This window comes from Convolutriloba macropyga, chromosome 1 (assembly GCF_964194025.1).
Source record: "Convolutriloba macropyga chromosome 1, txConMacr16.3, whole genome shotgun sequence".
Taxonomy (NCBI): Eukaryota; Metazoa; Xenacoelomorpha; order Acoela; family Convolutidae; genus Convolutriloba; species Convolutriloba macropyga.
The window spans coordinates 39,861,608-39,887,517 of record NC_134468.1 but is presented as its reverse complement, the minus strand read 5'-3'; the positions used below and the strand labels follow the sequence as shown (position 1 = coordinate 39,887,517).

Genomic DNA, 25,910 nt, shown 5'->3' with positions numbered 1-25,910 from the left:
TTGACAACCAAATAAATCAGCAAATTTTTGCGTTTGAAAACAACATTACGACGATTTCGATGAAAAAATGGAGAATTTTCTTTGGTATTGTGTAACTAATTCCATACATACCCGATTAAAATAGACGATTTTTGTAGTGGCGCTAACAGTTATTTGCAAAAGTTTGGCTGGCAGAAAACCTGATTGGAAAGTTAGATTACACAATCAACTTCAGCCTACCAACCTGTCTTGTAAGAAATTCGAAGCTTTTTTCTGTTCACTCCACGTTAGCACATGAATTGAACGCCCTAATGTCAACTTGTGTCTGTTTTCCTAGGTGACCCTATCAACTGTTGGACACCTGCCCACTTCAGTAGAGAGTGGGTGGAGTACACTAACAACATCTGCTGGATCTCTAACACCTACTACCTGCCCTTCGAGGAGAGTGTCAAATCGGGCAAAAAAGTGGAACACACAATCCCAATCCGATACTACCAATGGGTTAGTTTAAAATCTGTTCTCCACTTTCATATATGTGAACATTACCGGCCACTACTGGTACCAAATTACTTTTCATACAATGTTGAGATATGCGTGGTTAAATGAATCGAGGTGAAAAGAAGAAGAAGAAGAACCATTTTTTATTCAATCTTAAAGGCACAATGTCAAATAAATCGCTTGCCTTAAATGAATTTGATTGCAATGGAGCGATAGCGGGGGATATTAAAGAACTTGTCCCGTTATGTCGTTACGTTGATAAATTGTTGAAAAATAAAAAAGCGACATGGCATTGAAAAAAAGTTTGTTTTTTTGTGTGGATGTCGTTTTGAAGACACTGTCGTTTTTGGAACATCAGGAGTATCAGTTGTCTAAGGCAAGTGAAGAGCAACAGGAAAGGCAAATCAAGAATTGTTCATCAAAACTTATTTGACAAGGAGGTTCAGTAATCTACGTTCGCACATAATGTTTCGACCCCGCTCATCCTTATTTTGACTTAATTGTCCACTCAGAAAAAGATATAAAAAGAGAATCAGAAAGAGATAGAAAACGTTTAAAATTTCAAATATTGTTCAAAATTAATTGGTGTGACAGTAAAAAACAATAGCAATAAACTCAATCCCCCAAAGGAATTAAGTAATGCGGCATTAGTGACCCGATAAAACCTGTCATTAATGAGACTACAACACAAGACAAGCAACAAAATAAAACATGAACGTATCCACTGTTTCCCCAGTGTCTTTTTTGTCCCCAGTTACCATTTATTTATGTCATAGAGGATCTTACAATGTAAACAATAGCACTTGCGCCTCAAGGCTTAAAATTTATATGCCCACACAGCTGAGGGACAAAAGTAGAGTATATCACAAAAGAAAACATATCAACTAGCGTCGAATGAATTGCTCTCTAAAATTTGGAACTGCAATTTAATTTAGAGCGTCTTTAGCTTCGAAATTTTTCAAAAAAAAAACAAGCGCTGAGGGTAGCAAACACGCAGCTTCCCGGACAGCACACTAAAAACTCAACCTTGCTTGATTTGCAACTTAAATATTTATATTCGCCGTGATGTTACCAACAGACAAATGTGAAAAAGTAATTCGATCAAATGGGAGCAATTAATATTCTTGAACAAAAAACTATCCTGGTAAAATTTGAAATAAACACACACAATTGGTAAAAACAGTTCGAACATCTTTGGGGAGCAATTTAACATTAGTTACGAGAGCAATAAAATAAACAATTTTTAGCAAAGGCTCTGTATAATAAAAACGACTTAGCTTAAAATTTTTTTAGAAAAAAGAAAACATTTTTTCCCTATTGTTTAACAATTTGTTTTTTGTAACAGGGGTGCTCAGCAGTCTACAGACAGCAAATCAAAATGTATCAATTTCATGTGAACAACTTGTACTTTTTTGTTAACTCAACGAAGGGTTGACAAAAATGGTATAGGCACTTAATAAAAGTCTGATTTCTCGCCATCTGATGGTACCAAAACACCAGTAGTTGCTAAAATTTGCAAATTTGTGCTTCAGATGGATTTTTATTTTAGAGGCAAAAACTTTTTTTGCTGTAGGACTTTTTTGTGAACGGGTAGATTATTCCAATCCTCAGGACTTGTGTTGACAATTGAGGGTTTGAGTCTTTGACTAGTAATTTTGGAGTTAAAATAGAGTTTTCCAGTTCCTTTGTGCTCTGGTATATTCCAGGTAGGGAGTGTGCTTTTTCGTCTTTTCCAATTGAAAAAATTTTCTGAAGACAGGACGGAATATTTAGTTTTAAATTCTCATGTTTAAACCTAAACATGAAAAGTAATTTTACGTCCTTACAATACAGATGTGAATTGAATTTAGTGAGATCGGAGATTAAGTAGGGAGAACAAAAAAAGAACGGAAAGGGGCCAAGTTCATTTCATACTTCCAATGAGTTTCTTGAAACCAACTGTCATCAAAATTCAAAACAACCATAAACCTCCAACAAACAAAAACGCTAGATAGCTCTAAACGTAACTTCCTCTAAAAGCATAAATTAAGTGCGCTTGGAAATCCATAAGAATCCATTTAGAACTCTTGTCATTGTTAATACGTCATGCACGTTCAAAAAGAACAACAAAAAATTTCAACCAAAATTAGGTACAAAATTAAGGAAGCCGCGGTAACGATCCGCGATTCTTCAAAAATTTTGGAAAAGATTATTTAGGTTCAACTGGATCGCCTCTCACTGCCAAATAAAGCTGCCAATGACGTGCTTATTTGACAAGATACCTAAAAACATATATGGGCATAAAACCAAAAATCACAAAGTTCATGCCAAAACTCGTAGTATCAAAGTCTAGATCGAAAAAAAGACCCCAAAGATTAATCACTACTTCACAAGATAAAAATGGCCTGTCAGTATTTAGACAAAGCTTCTAGTTGACATAAAAAGATCAAAAATTCTATCAAGTGTAAGTATGAAGTGGTTTTCGAAACTTATTTGGAACTTTGATAAATCAGACTAAGTCACAAGACAAAAAAATAACAAACACTGCCTAAGCTCAAGAGTCCATGAAAACTTAAAAAAGCTCATCGTCAAACCGATCAAAATCATTTTTCAATCTGGAAGGATTTTATTTGTTAATTGGTCCTAAATTGAGTAAATGTCAGCTCTCATTAGTCAAAATTCAATATGAAAACTGAATTCTCTACAATTGACATAAAGAAGTGCAAAAACGACTAAAAATTTTGAATTCTTGTTTTTCAAAAAGTTGGCAATTTGAACTATGTTGAATTATCAAACAAGTTCTATTTACTGATATAGAATTGTAATGAAAAGCTCCTCAAAATAAACTATAGTGGAAATTGAGGATGTTTTTTTTAAAAGACAAATCAGAGAATACGGACGAATCCATTTATCTGTTTAAATCATTTAGAACAATGTTTGCTCATTGTTCTATATGCATTGCTCAGTAATTGATGGATGCAAGTAATACGTCTACAATAAAATAAAAACTAAAAAACATTGGAAACAAAATTCTTGGTGATCAACATGACAAAGAAACAAAAGTGAAAATTATTACATTTATGTAAGGAAATGGATTACCCTTGTTTTTAGGATATCTCCTTTCTTTTGAATGTGTCCCTCAGGTTTTTTGACATTTCTCGTTAAAATTTTTTACTAATACGGATGTTGATCAGCATGTTTTATCCTCAAAAATATTAAAAGGGGTCTTACATAATTAGAAAATATGACGTTGAAACTTAAGATCGGCTAACTGATTGCTCATCTCAATTTTTTCGTCCCCAATTTTTCTGACCATAGTCCTTTTAAATAATTTAAATAACTGTTTGGGTTGTTGGGAAAAACAATACACATGCCAAAGGATGTGTCAAAAAATATCTAAAACGTTTTCAAATAAACCCAATTTTCTAGTTCTGAAAACGGTTGAACTCATTGAAAACTGACATTAGGTTCCCCCTTAAAAAATGGTTGAAACTTGTTATTGAATGGTTCAAACTTGAAATTTGTTATTGTCACCTGTACACAAGGCTCTAAAGCGCGCTGTACTGCTTATGTTTTTACACCCAGTCATTATCCACAACTAATTATGAATTTGATGTTCGTGCTTCAAATTTATGAATTAACATCTGGTATAATTAGACATCTGCTGTACCTCTAAGACAGATTTTTATCATATTTTAATGAGAGCATCTTTCTTACAACTGTCACCAAAAGTTTTCAATAAAAAACTGGAAAATTATAGAACATATAGGATCCACCAAAATTGGGGCCGTTAGTCCTCTCTTAACATTTTGGATCTACTATGCCCCCCCCCATATACACAGTATTTTTTCATGACCATCCTCACTTAAAAAATTTAGTTGATATTTATCACGTGACCATGTAAAAATGAACACATGCGCTTGGGGCATACAAGATATATGCCCACTAGGCTGGGGGCTCTAAACAGAATAGATCCGACTCATTTATTTCTTTGAGCTTCTATCGTGCTAATCAAATTCTCAAAGTAAAAATGTTCTTTGTGGGTGAATATTTGTTCCTGGTATTTCACCTTTTCCACCAATATTGACTTTGCAAATTTAGACGTCTAGACTCATTCAATAGCCATTCATCTGCAGAGAAATTTACATTTTTGATCAATTAAGGAATCTTTTCAAGTGACATTGTAAATGCATTCACGTACTATTTCACATCAATTTTCTCTACTTTTACCAATTTAATAAGGATTGCAAATTTACATCACATTTTCAAAAACAATTTGTGACATAAAAATACTTCATTATTGTGTTGAAAATTGTACTTTTTCTGAAAATTGTTAAAAATTTTCCCGTTCATTAAGAATGAAAGCAATTAATCGATTGTTAGTTAAACCGATCGATCGAACATCTTAGTTAGTTGATGAAGCAGTTAGTTGAAAGAACAGAAATAATGTCTCCATTCGTCTATTTGTGCAGGCACCGATACTCGTTGTGTTGTTAATCAATTATATCAATCAACATTTGTGTAATCAATCATTCCTCCCTCTGTTATTTCACCCCCTCCCCTCCCCCTCCTTCAAACAGTCTCCTTCCTTTCCCATATCTCTCCCAATGTTTTCCATGCTTCACTTGTCAACAAAACATCAGTTCCATCCGCTTAATTGGCATCGCTTACACTCATACCACAGCAAACTCACCCCAGTATACAAAAACATACTCTTTCACGTGATAAAATGAAGTGATATATGCGTGGGAAACTGGATAGGACATGAAATGGCTAGCTCCCGGTGCTGAAATATAAACCGCTTCCTCCTCCCCCCCCCCTTCCAGCATCCAGGAAAAGGCAAAAGCTAAAATGGCAAATGAACAGAAAGAGAAATCAAAAGCCACGTATATTGCACCATGACATGTTATCAATCAAATCTGCAATTTTCTCAAGTTTTAGAAGTGGTTTCAGAGAGAAACAAATAAAAGATATTTTATCTGCATGATTTTTGGGGATATGGTTCGTTCGCAAGGAAAACCAGTTTTACAAATATGAGCATCACTAACAGATACAATAACCAAAGTTCAAATATAAAAAAGACATTGATTTTTTTCCAATTTTTTTAGGCCAGGCACAGTCAAAATGCCGACGTGTTTGTCTGTCTTGATAATTTCTTGAGCCAGTTTCTTTTCTCATGAGCGCCCTACACAACATTCTTTTAATCATATGTATCTTTTGTTGGAGCGTATATTTGCGTTTGATATTTTGATCTTTTGGCATAAAACGCAGTTTAACTGAAATTGAGCAAAAATTAATTTGATGAAAATATGCTGAAATTTGGAAAACGTTTGTGATCTAAACATTACTTAGAGCTCTGAAAGTTCCAAAAATATGAAAGTTTAATCAACTGAACAGAAAAAAAACTGAAACAAGATTCCTCAGATTTTTGTCAGCATGGAATCCTGAAATTTTTCTGCTCACAATCTGAAGAAGCTATTGTGCAATCACCCAGTGGTAGTTAGTCTCTCGCAAAGAAACGGAGCTTAACTAGTGAGTGTTTTTCATTGCTATTTTTCTAGATAAAGTGGAAACCCCAAAATACAGCTAAAACTGAAAAAAATAGAGTACTTGAATAACCACAGTTTTCAGAGTTAATATATGATTTATCAACATTAAGCTGCCACAAAATCATGCTGACTCAGAAAAGAATCAATTGCAAAACTAGAACCTTTAGAATATAACAATATAAAAATATATGTTTTGATAGGGTAAAACAACATATTTTGTCATACTCAGAAATGAAGCAAACAAAATTACGAAAAAAATTTGGAAAACCCAAAAGAGCTGTTTTTTTTTGAAAAAAAAATGTCAAATAATTGGAGGAAGACACGCCTCTTTTAAAACTACTAAAATGCAAAACAAAATGCCCTGCAGCAAATAATTTCTCATCAATATAATATCAATAACAATAATAATAAATTTCACTAAACTTGGTTTCACCAAGCTTAGTAATTCCCTAACTGGACTTGAATTTGATTTCTGTCAAACTTTGTCGATCTGTATGGGTACGATTTGTACTTAAAATTCTTCTTAGCTAAATCAAATAGATGTTCTCTGACTTGGGAGGACTTTAATATGGTTCATAATTAGTAAAATCACGGGCCGATCAGTCTAGTAAAAGTTACTCTCTTGTGAACAATTTAGAAGAAGCAGCTGAAGGTCTTAGAAAAATTAAAGCAATCCGTAATCTGCTATGTACTATTTATTCGTAGTATTGACAAGAAACGTGTTTATTGTGACATTAACGAAAAGAGCATGAAAAGATTTTCTGGACGTGTCAACAGAGCCAAACATTTTTCTCTAAACCATTGACAGAGAATTGTTAGTGTCTACAAAGTTTTCAGGCAGTCAGAAACTTTTCCAGTCCTAGTCTGAAAAACTGAAATTTCAGTCGACTTATCTCAACTTCTCAGTTAAACTATTAGACTACGTTTTCTGATTATTTTGAAACATTTAATGAATTTAAAATGAAGATCAAAAGTCGTTATTCTTTTAAGGGAAATTTTTAAAATTAAATTGAGCGATCAGTTCAAGCCAACTGCTGAAATAACTGAGAGGCAAAAAATTGGTGTCTGGAAAATTTTGACTGCTAGTAGTGTGGTTCAGATGTCTTCACATTGTGAGACGTTGGTGTAAATTTCTCCAAGAGCTGACAAATCACAACCTCGCTACAATTTGCTGAATACATAAATAATTAACAATGTCTGCATACTCCATGTATTACTCTAGAGTGTTGTACTGAACATCAAAAAGAGTAACATTTTCGGTATACGATCTGTCATTTGGCTAAAACATTTCGAAGAAGTGTGGTTCATCTTCGTATTTTTGATTTTTGGAGTTGTTTTTCTCTAACATTCTCTCATCTTTTCTGGACCAAACAAGCTTTTTCAAGAATCAAAATACAACTACCAAAACTGCAACTCAAAAATAAAGTTTGACTTATTGAAAATTTTGAGTTTGTTCTTTTTTTCGAGACTATACATTCTTGTCCTGAGACTATTTTTCGAGACTATTACCTTCTTACTCTCTCATTAATATTGGCACCGGTTTCAAAAAAAGTATGTCAGGACTACTTATAGCGAATTTTGAAAAAAAAAATTGCAAAAAATGTGGCTCAAATTGAGATTTTGACCTGCTACCATATTTTTAAATAGTCGCCTTTACATTTGAACACTTGCTCCATTTTGTTGAACCTTTTAGAATGGGGTGGCGTCTATTAATAATTGGATTGGATCTGATTGCTTCAAAAGAAGGTGTTCGCTGCACAATTCAGCATTCATGATTGATATGAGATTAGAAATAGATTTTAATTCATCTTTTCACTCTCTTCTTTTCTTCAGTTCTGTTGCCTCCTTGTTTATTCTGTCTTGTTTGTTTATTTGTTTGTGAGTGAAATAGCAGCAGCAGCCGTGGTGGTGGTGGTGGTGTTGGTGGTGGTGTGTGATGCATCATGTTATTTATGTTTGCTTGTTTGTTATTCCACGGGGTGGTCGGGGGAAAGAATGTTTGATAATTTTGAACAACAAGTCCTCTCAAGTTTGCCTCCTTGTTTGATGGCTCGCTCTCACTCCCTTCTCTCTATCCATTTGTTTACCTGTCACTAGGGAAAAACTGCATTTAAAAAACAAGCTTCAGCTTAGATAAGCAACTCAGAGAAAACACACAAATAAAAATGCATAAACCAAGCTTTCCTAGCAGCTACTGCTAAAAACAACAACAACACCAACAACAATAACAACAAAAACAACAACCGCGGAGGGATTGATTTGGAAGAAAGATTGATGTTTACTGTATTTGTGTGCCTATATACGGACGTATGCATGTGTGTGCGTATGTGTATATGTGAGCGTGGGAATTAGTACAAGCATCAGCCTAGTTGAAGATTCTTTTATGTCCAGGAGCACTCTTCTTTCATTTTTAAGCCCAAACTTGGTAAATATTTAATCAGGTGAAGAGACGCAGTCTATCTACCTATCCGTCCATCGAGTTTTGTCCGCTTAGGTTGGTTTGCGTCCTCCCTTGTTGCTTCTTCTTGTTTTCATTCTTCAAAGTCCTCATTTATGCATGAGTTAGATTCCCCCTGAAACGCACCTATGGTCACATCTATTCAATCACAACCAACCTACGTCACCAGGTTAATAAAGTGAAAATAAACGTCAGTGATTGGGTCTGCTTACTCTGATCAGAATTCTAATTAAACCAGCATGACCTTTTCGCGTGGAGCAAACCCTGTGCAAATCCGATTGGAGATTAAAATGTGGTTTTTAAATAAGCAATCTATGCGTGCAAGGTCATTGGGTCATTGTAGATCTGAAAAGATAGATTTCAATCATAAAATCATTGCAAAATGGCCGCAGAACCAATCTAAAATTCATTAAATCAGTGACACAAAATCCCCTTTGTCATATAAAAAACTAAGAAAAAAGATGCCCCATTCAGAGGTTTCATTCTTTTGCAAACTGCTTTCGCTCAAGCTCTAAATTGACTGTTACGGCAAAAACCACAAAAAAAGTTCATATTTTTAAAAAATGGACGTATGAACATAACATTTTCTTCAATTAGCGTAATACTAGCTCGAAAATTTAATTTAAGTAAGAACCCGTACTTAACGCCAAGTCAATATCAGTACTGGGCAAGTCTAATTGCAAGTCTAGGTATCAGTACTGATTCAGAGCTATGATCATAACACATTTAAGACTTGTCAGACTTGGCCAAGACTTGGCAAGTCTTAATCCAAGTCTTGGCCAAGACTTGGCAAGTCTTAATCCAAGTCTTGGCCAAGACTTGCCAAGTCTTAATCCAAGTCTTGGCCAAGACTTGCCAAGTCTTAATCCAAGTCTTGGCCAAGACTTGGCAAGTCTTAATCCAAGTCTTGGCCAAGACTTGGCAAGTCTTAATCCAAGTCTTGGCCAAGACTTGGCAAGTCTTAATCCAAGTCTTGGCCAAGACTTGCCAAGTCTTAATCCAGTCTCAAATGGCCAAAAAAAAGGTCAAAAATAGCCGAAAAAAAGGTCAAAACTGATCGAAAAAACGTCAAAAATGGCCGAAAAAAAAGGTCAAAAATAGCCGAAAAAAAGGTCAAAACTGATCAAAAAAACGTCAAAAATGGCCGATAAAAAGGTCAAAAATAGCCGAAAAAAAGGTCAAAACTGATCGAAAAAACGTCAAAAATGGCCGAAAAAAAGGTCAAAAATAGCCGAAAAAAAGGTCAAAACTGATCGAAAAAACGTCAAAAATGGCCGAAAAAAAAGGTCAAAAATAGCCGAAAAAAAGGTCAAAACTGATCGAAAAAACGTCAAAAATGGCCGAAAAAAAGGTCAAAAATAGCCGAAAAAAGGTCAAAACTGATCGGAAAAACGTCAAAAATGGCCGGAAAAAAGGTCAAAAATAGCCGAAAAAAAGGTCAAAACTGATCGAAAAAACGTCAAAAATGGCCGAAAAAAAGGTCAAAAATAGCCGAAAAAAAGGTCAAAACTGATTGAAAAAACGTCAAAAATGGCCGAAAAAAAGGTCAAAAATAGCCGAAAAAAACGTCAAAAATAGCCGGCAGACCTTGCAAAAAAAATCAACAGGACCTCAAAAAAGCTACAAAATCTGTTTTCCTATACTCAGTTAAAAAAGAGTACTACAACACTGAATTGGCCGCAAGCGACCAAAAAGTATAAAAACACCGACAAAATTTAAAGACATAATTTTTTTAAATTAAAGACATAAAAAAAATAGAGGCATCGTATTCAAAATATAAAGGACAGAGCTGATTTTTTATTCGTTTTTGACCCAGAGAAAAATTAATCCTTTTTTAAAGGCAAGTAAAGTATTATTAGACGGTTTTTGGGTCAAAACGAAAAAAAACAGCTAAAGAAGAACACGAAAAAGAAAAATAGAGGCATCGTATTCAAAATATAAAGGCATCAGAACTGATTTTCTTTTCGTTTTTGACCCCAAACACAAAAATGCTTTTCTTTTAAGACAAAATTGGTTATGATTTAAACTGTTTGGGGTCAGAACGAAAAAAAAAACCAAACAAAACGAGAACACACTAAAGAAACATACGAACATCGTATTTAAAAATAAAGACAATAGAGTTGATTTTATTTCGTTTTTGAACCCAAAAATGAAAATCCTAGTTTTTCAAGACCAAATTGACTATGATTTATTGTTTTTGGGGTCAGAACGAAGAAAAACAGAAGAAAACGAGAACACAGTAAAGAAACATATGAACATCGCGTTTAAAAATAATGTCATCAGAGTTAATTTTTTTTCGTTTTTGACCCCAAACACAAAAATGCTTGTCTTTTAAGACCTAATTGACTATGGTTTAAGGTTTTTGGGGTCAGAACGAAAAAAAAAACCGAAGAAAACGAGAACACACTAAAGAAACATACGAACATCGTATTTAAAAATAAAGTCAAAAGCGGTGATTTTTTTTCGTTTCTGACCCCAAACACAAAAAAAGCTAGTCTCTTAAGACCAAATTGAATATGATTTAAAATTTTGGGTTCAGAACATAAAAACATCAAAGAAAACAAGAACACACTATAGAAACATATGAACATCGTATTTAAAAATAAAGACAATAGAGTTGATTTTATTTCGTTTTTGAACCCAAAAATGAAAATCCTAGTTTTTCAAGACCAAATTGACTATGATTTATTGTTTTTGGGGTCAGAACGAAGAAAAACAGAAGAAAACGAGAACACAGTAAAGAAACATATGAACATCGCGTTTAAAAATAAAGTCAACAGAGTTAATTTTTTTTTCGTTTTTGACCCCAAACACAAAAATGCTTGTCTTTTAAGACCTAATTGACAATGGTTTAAGGTTTTTGGGGTCAGAACGAAAAAAAACCGAAGAAAACGAGAACACATTAAAGAAACATACGAACATTGTATTATTATAATCGCTATATCTTCTTTCGCAAACAATTTGATCGCAATATCTTTTTCCACAATATGTTCTTTCGGAAAAGTTTTGACCGCAATATCTGCTTTCACATAAGTCGTTTGCAATACTTCAATCGCTATATCTTCTCTCGCAAAAAGTGTTCGCAATATTTTAATCGCTATATCTTCTTTCGCAAACAATTTGATCGCAATATGTTCTTTCGCAAAAATTTCAATCGCAATATCTTCCTTCGCAAAATTTATTTGCAATAATTTCGATCACAATATCGTCTTTCACAAGAATTCTGACCGTAATATCTGTTGCAAATAATAATGGTAAGAGTAAGAAAACGAATAGGAATAAGAACAAAAACAAGAAGCAGAATAACACAGAAAACAAGAATTAGAAGAAGAATAAGAACAAGAACAAGGAGAACAAGAATAAGAGTAACAGAAAAAATAAGAATATTAACAAAAACAATAAAAATAAGAACAATGATAAGAAGAACAACAGCAACAATAATAGTAATAGTAATTTCCAAAAATAATAATAATAATAATCGTAAAAATAATAATATATTAATAAAAACAAATCAAACAAAATTTGCGAAAGATATTGCGATGGAAGTTTTTGCAAATGAAGATATTCTAATCAAAATAGAGCAAAGATTTTGCACAAGATGCTGCAATAAAACATTTTGCGAAAAATGTTATTGCTAACGAATTTACGAAAGAAGGTAATGGGATCAAAATATTGCAAAAGATATTGCAAAACAAGATACTGCTTATCGAAAATTTCGACCGCAATATCTTCTTCAACAAAAAAATTTGGTCTCAATAACTTCTTTCGCAAAACTCGGTTGCAATATTTTGATCGCAATTTCTTCCGCAATACTTTTGTGCGCACTATCTTTCGCAAAACTTTTCATCGCAATATCTTTTGCAATATTTCGATCGCAAAATCTTTCGCAAAAATACCGATCGCAATATCTTCTTTCACAAAAATCTTGATCGCAATATCTTTAGCAAATGATAGTAATAAGAAAAAGAATACGAATGCTGAGAAGAATAAAAATAGGAACAAAAACATGAAGAATAAAAAATTAAGAATAAGACGAAGAATAAGACCAAGAATAAGAGAAAGAATAAGACAAACAACAAAAAAATTATAATATAAGTGATCTAATAATGAGAATAATAAGAATAAGAATAATAAAATTAAAAACAATAATAAAAAAATAATAAAAATAATAACAATGATAAGAATAAAGAAAATAATAATAGTAATAATAATGATAATAGTAATACATAATAATAATAATAATAATAATAATTATAATAATAATAATAATGATAATAAAAATAATAATAATAATGCTGAGAAGAATAAAATTAGGAACAAAAACAAGAAGAATAAAAAATTAAGAATAGAAGAACAAGAACAAATAAAGAGAAAGAATAGGACGAACAACAAAAAAATTATAATAAAAGTGAAATAATAATGGGAATAATAAGAAGAATAAGAATAATAAGAATAATAACAATAATAATAGTAATAATAATAATAATAATAATAATGATAAGAATAAAGAAAATAATAATAACAATAAAAATAAAAATAATAAAAAGATAATAATAATAATAATAATAATAAGAATAAAGAAAAAAATAATAAAAAAAATGATAATAGTAATAATAATATTAATAAGAAACAATAAAATAATAATAATAATAATAAAAATAATAATAATAATAATAATAATAATAATAATAATAATAATAATAATAATAATAATAATAATAAAAATAATAATAATAATCACCCTTTGTTTCATCTGTTCCAGCGGATCAAATGTTCCTCCATCTTCTTCCCCTAAAGAAAGAAAAACACAAGGCAGAAGATTGCAATCACAAAGAAATCTTTTAGAACAACTACAAAGGAAGAGTTCAGATAGCTCAGTTTTTCAGAAGCTCATATTTAAAGCTCAGTTTTTATAGTAATTCACCAAAAGAGTCAACTAGAAAGCTTAAACGGTGCTGCATCATGTGATTGGGTCCATTTTTGATGTGCCGAAGGTGAAACTTGTCTCTACCCTTCGCGTCAAAGTCGCTTTTCTTTATAAGTCTCGGGCTTTTGTATCTATTTTTAAGCTTTTCAGCTAAATAAAGATTAATTTTAGTCCTCAGATCCTGATCAAAATCCGCTCTGAGCAAAAAGCCACTAAATCTAACAATGCGCGGATGCAGCGCTTTAATGACATATTCAAAGTTTCTACAGATTTCGTCAACTTTCGATGAGTTTAGATCGTTGTCACCGCAAATGATGAAAACGTGAGTGTATTTCAGAAGATCACTGGTCAATGTTCTGAGATGAATGGATCTCGGGCCGCCCTGGCAATTATAAGACGGGCTGCAAAAAGCAAGAGAAAAGTCAGTAAATTTACATGACAAAGCCAACAACATAACACAATACTTACCGATAACGGCGAACTCGCTCATTTAGAGCAAGCAGCCCTTCAGCATCACGGAGATTAGAATCTCCGACGAATACGATTCTTGTCTAAGGAAAAAGAAACAATACTTAACATTAACCTCAAAGAAAATCATATAATAAGATATCGTATAAATTTAAACCTCAAGAATTAAAATATATCTCAAAGAAAATCAAATTGAATGTGAGGACCCACAACTTGCGTTGTGAGTCTAAACATTCGAAACCATAACTTGTGTAATAGCTTCAGGCAACAGGAGGAAATTAGTTTGATTTTAGGCATGTTTTGAAGATTATACCTGAATACTTAGCATTTAATTCAAAGAAACTCAAATTGAATGTGACGACCCATAACTTGCGTTATGAGCCTAAACACTAGAAACCATTACTTGTGCAATAGCTTCAGGCAACAGGAGGAAATTAATTTGATTTTAGGCATGTTTTGAAAATTATACCTCAATAATTAGCATTTAATTCAAAGAAACTCAAATTGAATGTGACGAGCCATAACTTGCGTTATGATCCTAAACACTAGAAACCATACCTTGTGTAATAGCTTCAGGCAACAGGAGGAAATTATATTGATTTTAGGCATCTTTTGAAAATTATACCTCAATACTTAGCATTTAATTCAAAGAAACTCAATTTGAATGTGACGACCCATAACTTGCGCTATGAGCCTAAACACTAGAAACCATTACTTGTGTAATAGCTTCAGGCAACACGAGGAAATTAATTTGATTTTAGGCATGTTTTGAAAATTATACCTCAATAATTAGCATTTAATTCAAAGAAACTCAAATTGAATGTGACGACCCATAACTTGCGTTATGAGCCTAAACACTAGAAACCATTACTTGTGTAATAGCTTCAGGCAACAGGAGGAAATTAATTTGATTTTAGGCATGTTTTGAAAATTATACCTCAATACTTAGCATTTATTTCAAAGAAACTCAAATTGAATGTGACGACCCATAACTTGCGTTATGAGCCTAAACACTAGAAACCATTACTTGTGTAATAGCTTCAGGCAACAGGAGGAAATTAATTTGATTTTAGGCATGTTTTGAAAATTATACCTCAATAATTAGCATTTAATTCAAAGAAACTCAAATTGAATGTGACGACCCACAACTTGCGTTATGAGTCTAAACATTCGAAACCATTACTTGTGTAATAGCTTCAGGCAACTAGAAGAAAGTAATTTGATTTTAGGCATGTTTTGAAAATTATATCTCAAGAATTAACATTTATCTCTAAGATACTCAAATTGAATGTGACGAACCATAACTTGCGTTATGAATCTAAACATTCGAAACCATTACTTGTGTAATAGCTTCAGGCAACAAGAAAGGAAGTTATTGGATTTTTGGCAAATAGTTTAAAATTTATACTTCAAGATTTAAAATATATCCCAAAGAGATTCAAACCGGACTGTGACGACCCATAACTTGCGTTATGAGCCTAAACACTAGAAACCATTACTTGTGTAATAGCTTTAGGCAACAGGAGGAAAGTAATTTGATTTTAAGCATATGATTTGAAATTTATACAAGATTGAAAATATATATTTCAAAGAAATTCAAATTCAATGTGACGACCCACAACTTGCGTTATGAGTCTAAACATTCGAAACCATTACTTGTGTAATAGCTTCAGGCAACTAGAAGAAAGTTATTAGATTTAATGCAAGTAGTTTAAAATTTATACTTCAAGATTTAACATATATCCCAAAGAGATTCAAACCGGAATGTGACGACCCATAACTTGCGTTATGAGTCTAAATACTAGAGACAATTACTTGTGTAATAGCTTCAGGCAACAGGAGGAAAGTAATTTGATTTCAAGCATATGATTTGAAATTTATACAAGAATGAAAATATATATTTCAAAGAAATTCAAATTGAATGTGACGACCCACAACTTGCGTTATGAGTCTAAACATTAGAAACCATTACTTGTGTAATAGCTTCAGGCAACAAGAAAGAAAGTTACTAGATTTTTGGCAAATAGTTTAAAATTTATACTTCAAGAATTAACATATATCCCAAAGAGATTCAAACCGGAATGTGACGACCCATAACTTGCGTTATGAGCTAAACACTAGAAACCATTACTTGTGTAATAGCTTGAGGCAACAGGAGGAAAGTAATTTGATTTTAAGCATATGATTTGAAATTTATACAAGAATGAAAATATATATCTCAAAAAATTTCAAATTGAATGCGACGACCCACAACTTCGTTATGAGTCTAAACATTCGAAACCATTACTTGTGTAATAGCTTCAGGCAACTAGCAGAAAGTTATTAGATTTAAGGCAAGTAGTTTAAAATTTATACTTCAAGATTTAACACATATCCCAAAGGGATTCAAACCGGAATATGACGAACCATAACTTGCGTTATGAGCCTAAACACTAAAAACCATTACTTGTGTAATAGCTTCAGGCAACAGGAGGAAAGTAATTTGATTTTAAGCATATGTTTTGAAATTTATACCACAAGAATGAAAATACATATCTCAAAGAAATTCAAATTGAATGTGACGACCCACAACTTGCGTTATGAGTCTAAACATTCGAAACCATTACTTGTGTAATAGCTTCAGGCAACTAGAAGAACGTTATTAGATTTAAGGCAAGTAGTTTAAAATTTATACTTCAAGATCTAACATATATCCCAAAGAGATTCAAACCGGAATGTGACGACCCATAACTTGCGTTATGAGCCTAAACACTGGAAACAATTACCTGTGTAATAGCTTCAGGCAACAGGAGGAAAGTAATTTGATTTTAAGCATATGTTTTGAAATGTATACCACAAGAATGAAAATACATATCTCAAAGAAATTCAAATTGAATGTGACGACCCAAAACTTGCGTTATGAGTCTAAACATTCGAAACCATTACTTGTGTAATAGCTTCAGGCAACTAGAAGAACGTTATTAGATTTAAGGCAAGTAGTTTAAAATTTATACTTCAAGATCTAACATATATCCCAAAGAGATTCAAACCGGAATGTGACGACCCATAACTTGCGTTATGAGCCTAAACACTGGAAACAATTACCTGTGTAATAGCTTCAGGCAACAGGAGGAAAGTAATTTGATTTTAAGCATATGTTTTGAAATCTATACCTCAAGAATGAAAGTATATATCTCAAAGGAATTCAAACCGGAATGTGACAAACCATAACTTGCGTTATGAGCCTAAACACTAGAAATAATTACTTGTGCAATAGCTTCAGGCAACAGGAGGAAATTGGTTTGATTTTAAGCATATGTTTTGAAATTTTTACCACAAGAATGAAAATATATATTTCAAAGAAATTCAAATTGAATGTGACAACCCACAACTTGCGTTATGAGTCTAAACATTCGAAACCATTACTTGTGTAATAGCTTCAGGCAACTAGAAGAAAGTTATTAGATTTAAGGCAAGTAGTTTAAAATTTATACTTCAAGATTTAACACATATCCCAAAGGGATTCAAACCGGAAAATGACGAACCATAACTCGCGTTATGAGCCTAAACACTAAAAACCATTACTTGTGTAATAGCTTCAGGCAACAGGAGGAAAGTAATTTGATTTTAAGCATATGTTTTGAAATTTATACCTCAAGAATTAACATATATCTCAAAGAAATTCAAATTGAATGTGACGACCCACAACTTGCGTTATGAGTCTAAACATTCGAAACCATTACTTGTGTAATAGCTTCAGGCAACTAGAAGAAAGTTATTAGATTTAAGGCAAGTAGTTTAAAATTTATACTTCAAGATTTAACACATGTCCTAAAGGGATTCAAACCGGAATATGACGACCCATAACTTGCGTTATGAGCCTAAACACTAGAAACCATTACTTGTGTAAAAGCTTCAGGCAACAGGAGGAAAGTAATTTGATTTCAAGCATATGTTTTGAAATCTATACCTCAAGAATGAAAGTATATATCTCAAAGGAATTCAAACCGGAATGTGACAAACCATAACTTGCGTTATGAGCCTAAACACTAGAAATAATTACTTGTGCAATAGCTTCAGGCAACAGGAGGAAATTGGTTTGATTTTAAGCATATGTTTTGAAATTTTTACCACAAGAATGAAAATATAAATTTCAAAGAAATTCAAATTGAATGTGACAACCCACAACTTGCGTTATGAGTCTAAACATTCGAAACCATTACTTGTGTAATAGCTTCAGGCAACTAGAAGAAAGTTTTTAGATTTAATGCAAGTAGTTTAAAATTTATACTTCAAGATTTAACATTTATTCCAAAGAGATTCAAACCGGAATGTGACGACCCATAACTTGCGTTATGAACCTAAACACTAGTAACCATTACTTGTCTAATAGCTTCAGGCAACAGGAGGAAAGTAATTTGATTTCAAGCATATGTTTTGAAATTTATACCACAAGAATAAAAATATATATCTCAAAGGAATTCAAACCGGCATGTGACAACCCATAACTTGTGTTATGAGCCTAAACACTAGAAACCATTACTTGTGTAACAGCTTCAGGCAACAGGAGGAAAGTAATTTGATTTCGAGCATATGTTTTGAAATTTATACAAGAATGAAAATATATATTTCAAAAAAATTCAAATTGAATGTGACGACCCACAACTTGCGTTATGAGTCTAAACATTCGAAACCATTACTTGTGTAATAGTTTCAGGCAACTAGAAGAAAGTTATTAGATTTTGGGCAAATAGTTTAAAATTTATACTTCAAGATTTAACACATATCCCAAAGGGATTCAAACCGGAAAATGACGAACCATAACTTGCGTTATGAGCCTAAACACTAAAAACCATTACTTGTGTAATAGCTTCAGGCAACAGGAGGAAAGTAATTTGATTTTAAGCAAATGTTTTGAAATTTATACCTCAAGAATTAACATATATCTCAAAGAATTTCAAATTGAATGTGACGACCCACAACTTGCGTTATGAGTCTAAACATTCGAAACCATTACTTGTGTAATAGCTTCAGGCAACTAGAAGAAAGTTATTAGATTTAAGGCAAGTAGTTTCAAATTTATACTTCAAGATTTAACACATATCCCAAAGGGATTCAAACCGGAATATGACGACCCATAACTTGCGTTATGAGCCTAATCACTAGAAACCATTACTTGTGTAAAAGCTTCAGGCAACAGGAGGAAAGTAATTTGATTTCAAGCATATGTTTTGAAATCTATACCACAAGAAAGAAAGTATATATCTCAAAGGAATTCAAACCGGAATGTGACAACCCATAACTTGCGTTATGACCCTAAACACTAGAAACCATTACTTGTGCAATAGCTTCAGGCAACAGGAGGAAATTAGTTTGATTTTAAGCATATGTTTTGAAATTTATATCACAAGAATGAAAATACATATCTCAAAGAAATTCAAATTGAATGTGATGACCCACAACTTGCGTTATGAGTCTAAACATTCGAAACCATTACTTGTGTAATAGCTTCAGGCAACTAGAAGAAAGTTATTAGATTTAAGGCAAGTAGTTTAAAATTTATACTTCAAGATTTAACACATATCCCAAAGGGATTCAAACCGGAATATGACGACCCATAACTTGCGTTATGAGCCTAAACACTAGAAACCATTACTTGTGTAAAAAATTCAGGCAACAGGAGGAAATTAGTTTGATTTTAAGCATATGTTTTGAAATTTATACCACAAAAATGAAAATACATATCTCAAAGAAATTCAAATTGAATATGACGACCCATAACTTGCGTAATGAGCCTAAACACTAGAAACCATTACTTGTGCAATAGCTTCAGGCAACAGGAAGAAATTAGTTTGATTTTAAGCATATGTTTTTAAATTTATACCACAACAATGAAAATACATATCTCAAAGAAATTCAAATTGAATGTGAAGACCCACAACTTGCGTTATGAGCCTAAACACTAGAAACCATTACTTGTGCAATAGCTTCAGGCAACAGGAGGAAATTAGTTGGATTTTACGCATATGTTTTGAAATTTATACCACAAGAATGAAAATACATATCTCAAATAAATTCAAATTGAATGTGACGACCCATAACTTGCGTTATGAGCCTAAACACTAGAAACCATTACTTGTGCAAAAGCTTCAGGCAACAGGAGGAAAGTAATTTGATTTCAAGCATATTTTTTGAAATCTATACCACAAGAATGAAAGTATATATCTCAAAGGAATTCAAACCGGCATGTGACAACCCATAACTTGTGTTATGAGCCTAAACACTAGAAACCATTACTTGTGTAACAGCTTCAGGCAACAGGAGGAAAGTAATTTGATTTTGAGCATATGTTTTGAAATTTATACAAGAATGAAAATATATATTTCAAAGAAATTCAAATTGAATGTGACGACCCACAACTTGCGTTATGAGTCTAAACATTCGAAACCATTACTTGTGTAATAGCTTCAGGCAACTAGAAGAAAGTTATTAGATTTAAGGCAAGTAGTTTAAAGTTTATACTTCAAGATTTAACATATATCCCAAAGAGATTCAAACCGGAATGTGACGACCCATAACTTGCGTTATGAACCTAAACACTAGAAACCATTACTTGTGTAATAGCTTCAGGCAACAGGAGGAAAGTAATTTGATTTCAAGCACATGTTTTGAAATTTATACCACAAGAATAAAAATATATATCTCAAAGGAATTCAAACCGGCATGTGACAACCCATAACTTGTGTTATGAGCCTAAACACTAGAAACCATTACTTGTGTAACAGCTTCAGGCAACAGGAGGAAAGTAATTTGATTTTAAGCATATGATTTGAAATTTATACAAGAATGAAAATATATATTTCAAAGAAATTCAAATTGAATGTGACGACCCACAACTTGCGTTATGAGTCTAAACATTCGAAACCATTACTTGTGTAATAGCTTCAGGCAACTAGAAGAAAGTTATTAGATTTAATGCAAGTAGTTTAAAATTTATACTTCAAGATTTAACATATATCCCAAAGAGATTCAAACCGGAATGTGACAACCCATAACTTGTGTTATGAGCCTAAACACTTGAAACCATTACTTGTGTAATAGCTTCATTAACAGGAGGAAAATAATTTGATTTTAAGCATATGATTGGAAATTTATACAAGAATGAAAATACATATTTCAAAGAAATTCAAATTGAATTTGACGACCCAGAACTTGCGTTATGAGTCTAAACATTCGAAACCATTACTAGTGTAATAGCTTCAGGCAACTAGAAGAAAGTTATCAGATTTCGGGCAAATAGTTTAAAATTTATACTTCAAGATCTAACATATATCCCAAAGAGATTCAAACCGGAATGTCACGACCCATAACTTGCGTTATGAGCCTAAACACTAGAAACCATTACTTGTGTAATAGCTTCAGGCAACAGGAGGAAAGTAATTTGATTTCAAGCATATGTTTTGAAATTTGTACCAGAATAAAAATATATATCTCAAAGGAATTCAAACCCGCATGTGACAACCCATAACTTGCGTTATGAGCCTAAACACTAGAAACCATTACTTGTGTAATAGCTTCAAGCAACAGGAGGAAAGTAATTTGATTTAGAGCATATGTTTTGAAATCTATACCACAAGAATGAAAGTATATATCTCAAAGGAATTCAAACCGGAATGTGGCAACTTGCGTTATGAGCCTAAGCACTAGAAACCATTACTTGTGCAATAGCCTCAGGCAACAGGAGGAAATTAGTTTGATTTTAAGCATATGTTTTGAAATTTATACCACAAGAATGAAAATACATATCTCAAAGAAATTCAAATTGAATGTGACGACCCACAACTTGCGTTATGAGTCTAAACATTCGAAACCATTACTTGTGTAATAGCTTCAGGCAACTAGAAGAAAGTTATTAGATTTAATGCAAGTAGTTTAAAATTTATACTTCAAGATTTAACATATATCCCAAAGAGATTCAAACCGGAATGTGACGACCCATAACTTGCGTTATGAGCCTAAACACTAGAAACCATTACTTGTGTAATAGCTTCAGGCAACAGGAGGAAAGTAATTTGATTTCGAGCATATGTTTTGAAATTTATACCACAAGAATGAAAATATAGATCTCAAAGAAATTCTAATTGAATGTGACGACCCACAACTTGCGTTATGAATCTAAACATACGAAACCATTACTTGTGTAATAGCTTCAAGCAACAAAAAACAAGCCAATTAAAATTTTGGGCAACTTTTTTTTACTTTTGTAACTCGTTAATTATAACTCAAGAACTTTGAAAAACTTTTGAGGACAGAATCTAACATTTACAATTTAATTAACATTCCGAAAACAGACTAAGAATGATCAAATGCATTGCAAAGTTTCATCGCAAAACACTCTCCAGCTATTGAAACACAGAACACTTTGGATAAAGAGTCTACATTAATCAGATCTTCACGCTCAGTTTTTCTGATTAAATAAAAGAAACATGTCACAGGGCCCACTTCTTGCACAACATCCAATTCAGCAACACTGGCAAAAATCGTTCTATCAGAAGCCGCATTTGGAAGTATTATAAAATAAAGAATTTGTCCAAAATACTCGACATTTTTCCTTTTATAACGAACAAAGCTGTTGCATTTGCCAGAAAAAGGTGCACGAGAATAAGCAGGGGAGTCGAAATAAATTTTATTCACCAATAGACGATTCACAATTGTTGCCTCTGGATATAGAAAACGACCCATTTTCAAACTTTCCGTTTCCAGCATGAACGCTGAAAAGTCTGATTTATTAAAATTTTCTTGGCCAAGCAGTTGTCTAACAAATCCGCCGAAAACACTCTCCTCAGACTTATTATGAAGACCAAGCAAACGCTGTCTTTGTAAGAAACGTCGACAAACAACTTCGCATTCGTGATGCAATCCTGTGAATACTTCGCCTAAAATCCTATTCGCAGATTCAAAACTCATCGCCGAGAAGGAAAAAAGCGGCCCAAATCTGCGAACTTGCGTAGGTAGATGGCGAAGAGAGTGGACATTGATGGTTTCTACTCGTTCATTTCCATCAAAAATATCAACCACGCTAGAGCAAAACTGATTCAATAGACCTTCAGCAACTACAACATCTTCTTCTTTACTGGATTCAAGCAACAACCGAACGCCAAACACAAAACTTAATAAATTGTCATACAAAAATTTGGGAATTTGTTTCCAAAAAACTACAGGACTCAGATAAAACATCCAGTTGAAAAATTCATTGGCTTTAAATTGGTTTATTTCATCAAGCGATCAGATTTTGCGAGAATAGGTAATGAGTTCTCGTGAGCAAGTTAGAGAAGGAACCAAATCGTTAATTTCTCTTCGGTAAGTTGGGGCCATCTTTTTCAGCAAATGCTTTAACAATTCTGGAAACACTCCCAGCAAAATGCAATGCATATAATCTATGGGCGCTGTTAGCGGAAGACCAGAAACGATATCGCTAAAAGCGCTCTGGCCTTTTACACCAAAACAGGATGCAGATGAGGTTGCTGACCTGAGCTCTGCAGCTTCTACGTACCGGCTAGGCAAAGTTGTCTCTCGAATTGATCCCGACTGATTATAGGGATAATACGCATGTGCTCTTCCTATAGTTATTCCTTCAGCGGTACAAAAATGGCATCCAAAGTACCCATTGAACTGCACCATGTTTAAAACATGGGGTTTGGCAACCAAATCGGTCACCAGAAGTCTAACTTTGAAAGATGTTGTTATCTTCGGAAAATCCGGGGTAGAAATTTCGATCGGGGAAAAAAGTTCAGCTCTTAATCGAGGAACGATCTCATTCCAGTTTGGAGCACCAGAACCAACAAAGAGACAGGACAAAACAATGTTTTTGCGAGACATGCGCAAAATTGGTGGCATATCAGAGCATTGAAGCCAAACAGGCCACATCTCTTTTTTGTACGTGGACTTCTTAATATTAACATCGTCTGTTGACATCAGAAGATTCAGTTCTAGTTTGCTCTTTTGAATGCAAGCGGTAGGTGCTATACTCGGATTTAGATCTTGTTTCACGTTTTCTCTCCTGAACTGCGAATAATAAAAAATTTGTCGTAAATTTCGTTGAACAATTTTTTTTAACTGGTTGCGAAAGTTGAGGATAATTACGTTGCCGTTCAAACTATTCAGACTTGCCCTTGTCTGATTCGATAGATCTCGCTTCATTTGTCGCACCAGCGAATGGCCAGAAGGCAAACAATTATCCGTTGGAAGAAGAGCTTGCGTAACAGAGTACAAAGCTATCGAGGCTTCGTCCGATAGAGAGAAACGGGAACTGAACAAGTCCAGGAGAGCAGTAGCCTGCTGCACGGTAACAGTACTGATAGGAAAGAGCGGAGTTCCTCCTGCAGACTCAGTTGCGTCTATCGGTTGGGGACTTTCGGGTTTTTCTTGTATTGTCGATAGCGAACAATCAAAGGATCGATAACAAAGAGGAGAAGAAGCTCTGGGAAATTTATTGACAATCGATCCAACTTCAGAGACCACTTCTAGATCAGCTGACAGACTTTCATCCGGGCTATCATCCACATGCGGCTCCAAGTTACCAGATGATTCAAGAACCTCTAGAGGAGAGCTTCTGTGAGTTATTACATATCGACTTTGAGAAACTGCAGCAGACGAGTCACGCGAAAGATCACTAGGAGGCACCTCGGTTATTCGGTTGTACATTTCCACTAGCTCCCTCTGACTCAACCTTTTTTTCTTAGGTTTGACAGGAGCTATAGATAGCAATTTATTCTCTTCGGCCACAGACTCCTGTACAAAATCTCTGACAAATTCACTAAGAAAACCTGCTAAAACCATCAACACCTTCTCTTCTAATTCTTCACAAGTCTGACATTTGCAGGAATTTTGTTCGAAGAAATCGGGCCCATATTTGACTAAAATCTCAGAATTACTTGATATTCGTTTCTTTGTTCTCAATTGCACAACACCCGAGACGCTAGAGTAGTCGTACTCGCAATTAGGGTTACAGTCTGAATTGACAAATCGAACTGGCCCCACCAGCAAGAGAGTTTCTCCAGTTCTTTCCGAGCACATGACGGACCAATCAGTAACTCCATTCCGAATTGGTCTCACAAAACCAACAGGACCCTTAATTACCGCTGATGGTTTCAAATCATCCGATCCAACGTATAGCAGACGATAGCCGTTGTGTTTATCGAGATCAATTTTAAAATTTGGCACTAAGTTTGCATAGGAGGAGCAAACCGTTTCGTACGTTTCGCTCCACAATTTTGTCGTCGCAACAAGGTGATCGAATCGCCTTTCTGACAGAGGTCTCACTATAAATTCAGCGCTCCGATAGCAGTTTTCAACTTTACGCTTCACGGCATAGAGATCACATGGGCTGAGCATGGCCCAGTCAACTTGTTTCGATAGCATTGAACTGAAACTACGTATCTTTTTTCAACAAAAGAAAAATGACTGAAGCAGCGTATAGGATAAAAACTAAGCATGAGAAAGAACATAATTTTTCAATTACTACTGATATTGAGCTGTGAGGCGGGGTAACGTTGTCGAGATCAAGCTACCGGATTCGGGAGGGCTGCACAGGAGGTACGTTTTTGAAAAACAAAAGTAAAACTTCATTAAAAAGAACCTAAGAGCCGTACTTTTAGAAAAAAAAATTTCTCCCTTTTCCAATATTAGTCTGCATGGTTTCATGATTTAACACCCCTCCACGCTGTTCAAAATTTAATCATCAATAACAATTTGGAAACAGTCAACACAAACGGTTCAGTGAAAATCTGCATAGAAAGGACCGACAGAAATAAAACTATTGCTACAAACTTCGAGAGATTAAAAACACCCAAGCAAACACTTCACTAATAGGAAACAAATGCTGATAGCTGTTGAAATAGTTAAAATTGAGCGTAGCAACGAGGAAAGGAACAAACAAAGTTATTAATTTTTAACTTTTGAACAACAAAATCTGTTTAGAAGATAAGCATAAATATACAGTCCAAAATTGATAATCAAGAATTGCAATCTGTTGATTCTCAGAAAAGTCTTGATAAATTAGTCCTCAACTATA

At 33.6% G+C, this 25,910-nt stretch overlaps 1 protein-coding gene across 2 annotated transcripts in view; it reads left to right on the top strand.

Moving 5' to 3' along the window:
* Positions 1–25,910, top strand: part of LOC142338877 (innexin unc-9-like) — a 94,109-nt gene that overhangs the window by 28,945 nt on the left and 39,254 nt on the right. For both annotated transcript variants that reach the window (XM_075388623.1, XM_075388624.1), the window contains one exon: positions 317–480. In XM_075388623.1, coding sequence (XP_075244738.1) covers positions 317–480 — 164 coding nt within the window. The remainder of the gene's footprint in view (positions 1–316; positions 481–25,910) is intronic.